The sequence below is a fragment of the Lactuca serriola genome, chromosome 5, assembly GCF_051521515.1.
Source record: "Lactuca serriola cultivar US96UC23 chromosome 5, Lser_US96UC23_V15, whole genome shotgun sequence".
NCBI classification, from domain to species: Eukaryota; Viridiplantae; Streptophyta; class Magnoliopsida; order Asterales; family Asteraceae; genus Lactuca; species Lactuca serriola.
This window is the reverse complement of record NC_136412.1, coordinates 300,525,428-300,532,489: the sequence shown is the minus strand read 5'-3', so window position 1 is coordinate 300,532,489 and position 7,062 is coordinate 300,525,428. Positions and strand designations below refer to the sequence as shown.

The following is a 7,062-nucleotide window of genomic DNA, read 5'->3' as shown; positions in this document are numbered from 1 at the left end:
TTGTCATAGTTTTTGTCACCGAATGAAAAAGCAATACCACAATACTAATCAACTTTACTCGAAATGGAGAAACGCCAACAAAGCCTCAATGGCGTTCAATAATGGCGTCTACATGAACACGATCCGCAACCCCCAAAGCGGTGCAAATGAGGTGGATGTCTTAGCAAAAGTTTGTCAGATTTACAAGGCAAAAGTCAGAAAACCTTTTGGCAATTAGGCATTTTGGGGAGTTGTGAAGGGAAAACCAAAATGACTTAATCTAAAAAGTGTTGATGATTACGTGGGCATGTCCAAAAGACGCAAAACTTCTAAGTCAACCCACAGTCAATCTTCTGTTGCACGTATCGGGGGGATTGACCTTTGCAACGACGATTCATATGAAGTTCCAACTCGTCCTATGGAACGAGACATTGGAATCCGTAGCTACGAATACTTATAGTTGTAAGTGTTTGTTTTGTATGGCTTCGAGCCTATCACTCCTCAGCCTACTCCAAATACTCATTGCTTTAAAATTGCCATTTGGTTTTCTTCATTTCATTTTGGGTAAGGTTACTTATTTGGGACACTAAAATCCAAGTCACACTTTAACAATAATCAATGGTGGTTATAGTGTTTGCATTCTAAGGTTGATTACTGTCATTGTTGTATTACTATCTTCATCTAGCTTCTTCTCTTATATTGGACACAACATATATAAGTAACGTGTTTTATTAGTTATTTGTATAGTCTCAAATATATATTATCCAAAAACCAATTTACCGAACAAATAAGTTTCAAAGTACGGTTTATTGGTAAATACAATTTAAATTACTATGTATGCAGTACAAAACTCCTTTGGAAGAATCATTCTAGTTTTGAAAGGTGCGTTTATATCTGAAAATGGACCAATTTCCTGCCTTGTTAGGAATTAGCCTAGATTATCGATTAGTGTCCGTTAAAACTGTTAGTTAGTTATGTTATTCTGTTAAATATGACAGTTATAAGTTAGTTATCTGTCAAGTTGTTAACCGCTGTGATGGTTTTGGTGAGCCATTTTGATGGTTCAAACAATACATATGTTTATGTAAACTAATCGTGATACTCACTGAGATTAATAAAAGGTGTTCATATTTCCTGCACAAAATCTCGACATTATTGTAGCAATATACTATATTACCAATGTAGCATACAAATACGTCCTATGATCACCTTCCACCTCAAGCGTTTTAACTTCACTACATTTTTATGTTCAAATACCAGTAATCTGAATGTATTATGACCTGTTTTATGTTTATTATGTACTTCAAGGAACCTTAAACTTCATTTCAAAAGCCTTCCATTTTAGCTCACTCCCCAAACCTGCAAATCACACGGTTATTTAATTAATATAAGCCAACAACACACTCGGTTACCATGACTAAAAGGGTGAAATTTTTACCTGAACTCTACCATCGGAAGTTCCTGTCACCAATACATCTTCATTGCTATCAAGAGCCATGCACATAACCTTACAATTTGTACCAATTTGTAGCGTTTCTTTTCTGGTAAGTTTGTTTCGATGCCACACTTCCATGATCCCCAGTTTGCAACCAAAGTAAATAAACTCCGAGCTAATCGCCATTGAGCGTACTTCACTTGTCAGCGAAAGAGACTCAACCAAACCGTAGGTTGAAGCATTCCATATCTTTGAAAAAGATCCAAAATAGGAGCAATTTCAAGAAATAAGTAATCAAACATGTTAAATAAGTGGAGTATAGGATCTTCTCTCCAAAAGAACACTTAAAAAAAAAAAAGAGGGGAGACTCCCAACATATATAAAGGAAAATGGATGTCTAGATGTTGTGGGACACCTACACATTCTTGAGATGGAGGTTCGATTAGACTAAACATGGTGAGTCTTTATAACCATGTTTGATATGTGGATTCTTTGATTTTCTCTACAAAAGGGTCCTTACAGAGAGATGAAAGACTCCAAGATATAGAGGAAAATGGGGACCATGTCTAGGGAATAACATACCTTAAATGTGGTTCCTTCTATGGATGAACTGGCCGAGTATATTAGTCCCTCATGAACTTGCAAGACGTTGACTTGGTTCCCTTTTGCTAGTAGTTTTCTCATGCCACTTTGTATTGACGTTAATGTTCCTGATGCCAAGTTGATTTCCTGGAAAAGTTTATAGTTTGATTATAATGAAGTTCTAGAGGTAAAAGAACATGAAATCATGAAAAAATTGGCACCTGAATGCTGTTATCCAGACATCCAGAATACAATCTTCCATTCACAAGAGCCAAACACTTAACATCTTTGCTCGGATTCAGTAATTTTGATGCCCCATTCCATGAGTTAACCTTGATTCCAACACCTTGAGGAATAAAGCATGAGATACTGTTTGCAACTAGCAGATTGTTAACATGGTCCTTCACATCATACACTTCTTCACAGTGAATGGTTTCCTGATTGAATGACCACTTCTACTCAATGGAAACAGAAACAATGCATCAGATTTGCAAGATTTTAGAACTCAGGTCTGAAGAACGCTTTCTTACCCTGATAGTTTTATCATGTGAGCCACTGTATAGGGTATCTCCTGATGGTAGAATAGTCAAGCTAGTGACTGCCTTTGTATGTTCTCGAATCTCTTGAGTAAGACGAAGAACACTACCTTTACAAGCCCAGATCTTGGTTTTTTCAGCAAGAATTTAAAGAAAGAAACAAATTTTGATCAGTGGTTATGGAAGATGATACATTTAGTTTTATGGGTATATTTGATAAACAAAAGTACCTTTATCATACCATCTGAATGGCCTGAAAAGATCTTGTCTTTAAGACATACTATCGATAGAACAACTCCATTAGCACTGCAATCTTCTTGGACCAACTCTTTATGATTCCATAGTTCCTAATGACACAAAGAACAACAGTGATCAGGACTCAGGAATCGAATTTTACTTCTTGGTATTGTTCTAGATTATGAAATAAGAAAAAAACTAGAAACTTACTGGACTAGATTCACTCTCTTGTGAAAAAACTTTGAGCATTTCAACTGCTACTGTAGATGATTTCTTGAATTCTTTCAGACCTTTACGGATATCCTTCATGTAGATGGTAATATCGCGTAGCCCATCTGAAAAAACTCATAAAACATCAAGTTTAATTATAATTGTAGTTTCATATTCTTAATTTCATGGACCAATTATCTCAATTACACACAAATAGATGCTAACCGGGATCATGGATGAAACTGCTAAGAGCAAGCATGGTAATAGCTTTATCTTCTGTGTCTTTCGCAGATTTAAAAATCGACACAAAGCGTTTAAGCAAGCAAACACGTGCTGTTTCTTGAACTCCCGTATCAGGAAGAAAAATCATCATGTGTAGAAGCCAGGCTGCAGAAATAAAGCAACCCGAGCATGTTTCTGCATATCGACTCTTCAATCCTTCTGATAACGCCTCAAAAATAAGCCCAGACTCATGGTTCACTAAGACAAATGCCATCTTTCTCTCCCATTCCTGGGCAGCTTTCTCCTCTTCCTAAAATGGATTGTTATGTAAGTTGATATTTACTAGTTTGAAAAAGAAAACTATTGAAGTCGAACAAACCTTGGTTTCTTGAATGTCTCCAGACATGCCCCCAAGCTGCTCCTTCCGCATTAAAGATCTGTAAGTCTTGTCAAGCCCGACATGTTTAAGAAGAAATCTTCGAACAAGAGGCTTCCCAGAATAAGAGAATCGCCCTTGGAGGGCTGAAAGTGTCTCGGCAGCTGCAATTTGGGCAGCAGGAGAGTCTGAGTTCTTGAGACACGATATAAGATTATCTATAGCCTCTTCTCTGAAGATGCTCATCTTTCTTGGTTCAGCCTGCAATGCAAATCTGTTAGACATGTGGATGCGGTTGTCCTAGATTTTTTCTCCAAAAGAGTTCTTTAGGAAGAGAGTGAAGAAACTCCAACATATTCAAGTGAATTAGCATCCTAGAATTATAGATTCTTAGTCTATAAAACATCTTACTTAATCTACCATTGGAAAACTAACTATTTACAAATAATAACAATAAGAGCATAAAATATTTTGCGAGTTGATTTTCTTCTTATAATATGATGGAGATTGATTTGCAGCATGAGGCACAATGAGATTAGACTTTTAGAAATTGGGTCTAAGAATATCAATATATACTTGGATAATATATGAATCGTGATTGCAATCACTTACTGAAATCTGTGATTTCGACCCTAATTTTGACCTTAGCCTGGGGTATCACAAAATCAAATTTGGGATAATCCAAGAATGACAATTTAGAAGTCGGGCCACTTTAAAATATGAAACACAGAAAGTACCTTGTTGTTTTGTGTGTGTGTGTTCTTTTTTTTTTTTTTTTTTTTTTTTTTTTTTTTTTTGACAAGACAGATGACAACAGATGACCAATTTCAGGTATCAAAAGTGTTAACCATTTTCTGGAACATCAATCTTCCTAGCTTATATACAAGGAAGATGAATGTTAAGTTGGTTACATAAAATGGCGCCAAAACAAGTGGTTAAACGGGTGGTTATAAGTCATAACCGATTATTACATCACAATGATGTCACAATTATTTTATGGAACTACCAAAAGAGGGGCTGCCCCTACCTCGCCAGGGGCGCTGCCCCTTGGAACCCTGTATTTCCGAGTTCATATTTATCACTCCAAGTGTGCACATTGCACCTTCGGTCTCGATGAGTAAATAGAACTCATCCTATCTAAATATTAATAATAACTATATTATTAAAATATGTTGATAACACTAAAATTACCAACATAGACTAGACAAGAGTCTAAAGATGATATATATATATATATATATATATATATATATATATATATATATATATATATATATATATATATATATATATATATATTGATATATGTGGAGTCTTTGATTTTCTCTATAAAATAGTCTTTGAGGAGGGAGAGGAGAGTAATCTAACATATATAGAGGAGGATTGGATCATGTGTAGCTAGCTTCTCTGGGATTCTTAAAACACACATAGGTTAATAAGATGCTAAAGTGTGTGTTTACCGTTAAGCCCCTCAATTGCTAGACACAACTCTCAAACCATAGTAGAATGTGGAATCTTTGATTTTCTTTGTAAAAGAGCCCTTAAGGAGAGATGTTAGACTTGAACATATATATAAAGATGCATATGAGACTGCATCTAGCTCATGTGAGACAACACCATAAGTATATCCCTCTCTATATACATTCATATCTATATGCTTAAACATGTATGTGTAGTTATATAGAAGGTGAGATTCGAACCAGAAGGTCTAACTGAAGAAGGAGACCAGCGACCATTGGGCATTGATCAGGGAGACATGTCTGTAGATATATGAGCAGTGTATGCATTGTACTAAAAGTGCCTTCATCCTTTATGATATTCAGAACTTGATCATTGAATGTTCTCCTAACAAAAAACAAAATCCCAAGTCATCATACCTCTAAAACACGTATATCTGAATTCAATCATCAACATGTTTCATCAACGAAATACCTGTTCAACTTAACCAATTCCGAAAGAAACTGTACAATCTCAAACCGCTCTCTATCATTGGCATCAAGAAAGCTCTCTAAAACTGGAGCAAGTTCAGCCTTATCAGCAACAACATGCCTGCACTTTCCATCTTCATGTATGCATCTCAAAAGTATCCTCACAGATGCAATTCTTTCTTCTTTCCATTCCGATTCCAAGCTCCTGATAATTCCTTCAATCGCCTTCCCGGAAACAAGACTTTTAATGACTTCGGAAACAGCACCATCGTCTTCATTTTCAATAATCTGTGCCAACAATAGCACAGAAGCTGCTTTCGGCTTCACACACATCTTCACAAACTCATCCTCTCTCTTCTGAACAACACTTAGAAGAGAATTCGCCATATCCATCTGAAGAAAGATGGTAATCGAAGGTCTCAGCAGATAAATCAACACAACTGCCTCAAACAAACCTTTCTTGAAAAGAGAAACTATACATTCGACATCGGAATCAACCCTCGTTAGGGTTGAAATTACTCCGGAATTTTTTATTCCCACCTCGGAAAGGAGAAAAACAGTGGCTTTTAATACGCGGGTGTCGACAGAATTGAACAAAATCTCCACGAATCCATTAACAACAGGTGGTTTCGAGAGCATATTTTGTATCTCCACTTCCATATTCCCTTCTTGCCAAAATCTTTCAATCCGTAGAACTGCCAATTCCGCCTTTTTTAGCACTTGCGAAGTACAAAGATCAGTGATCACAAGTCTGAGTTCATTAACTGTTCCATCAGTTCTTGGTTGAGGGACGACATGCACATGTTTGTTCTCTGGATATTGAAGCTCATTGGTGGGTGTCAACTCTTTCCAGCTAGCAATCAGCCTCTTGAGCACATAATTTGTTTTAGGAAGTTGATTGTTGTGAAGCTTTTGGTGAGTAATAGGGCAAGTGGTGTTTCCCCTATCTATCCATTGCTGGATAGCTTTACGTTCATAAGTCTGACCAGTTTCGAGAGTGACTGGATCGTTAAATATACGTGTCGTTATTGGACACACAAAGTCTTTAGGTGGTGTATGATTTCCAATATCTTCCATGAAATAACCAAAACGAGCGAAAAAAAGCAGGATGCCACAAGAACTAATGCAAGAAAAAAAACATGTAAAGCATGAATTCAGCAATGCAATTATTAAGACAGACAACATTTTTTCTTGGGAAAATCAGTCACAGTGATGAAAAGATTGTGTTTTTTTCTTGTAATTATCGATTAGCACCTCTATTTTGGAATCAGAAATGTTTTCTTGAAGAAATTTTGACTGGGAATCTTAATCCGGTAGTGCCGGTTTCTTTTCTTTATTTTTTGGACCGGCAGTGCAGTTTCTTTTGATCTCTGACTAGGTATAAAGACTCTTGGAATCATCTCAACAAATGAATTTCATTATCCAAAAGGGGAATAAGTTAACATTTAAAGACCCAGAATCTTGATCAGGAGAATGCAAACGATGGAAGGAAGGCTCTCTTTTGAATTAACATTGGTGTCATCTGAACTTGGTATTAATACACTTCAATATGAAGAA

At 36.3% G+C, this 7,062-nt stretch overlaps 1 protein-coding gene across 1 annotated transcript; it reads right to left on the bottom strand.

The window, feature by feature from the left end:
* Window positions 1–1,122: 1,122 nt before the first annotated feature.
* LOC145051744 (putative E3 ubiquitin-protein ligase LIN) lies at window positions 1,123–6,611 on the bottom strand. Its single transcript, XM_078999568.1, has 11 exons — window positions 5,510–6,611; window positions 5,278–5,422; window positions 3,581–3,838; window positions 3,205–3,511; window positions 2,980–3,113; window positions 2,763–2,879; window positions 2,527–2,658; window positions 2,218–2,451; window positions 1,997–2,143; window positions 1,418–1,663; window positions 1,123–1,338 (listed from the first exon to the last, which is right to left on the bottom strand). Exons 1-11 carry the CDS (start codon window positions 6,580–6,582, stop codon window positions 1,321–1,323), a joined length of 2,811 nt encoding a protein of 936 aa, XP_078855694.1. The 5' UTR covers window positions 6,583–6,611; the 3' UTR covers window positions 1,123–1,320.
* Window positions 6,612–7,062: the final 451 nt, after the last annotated feature.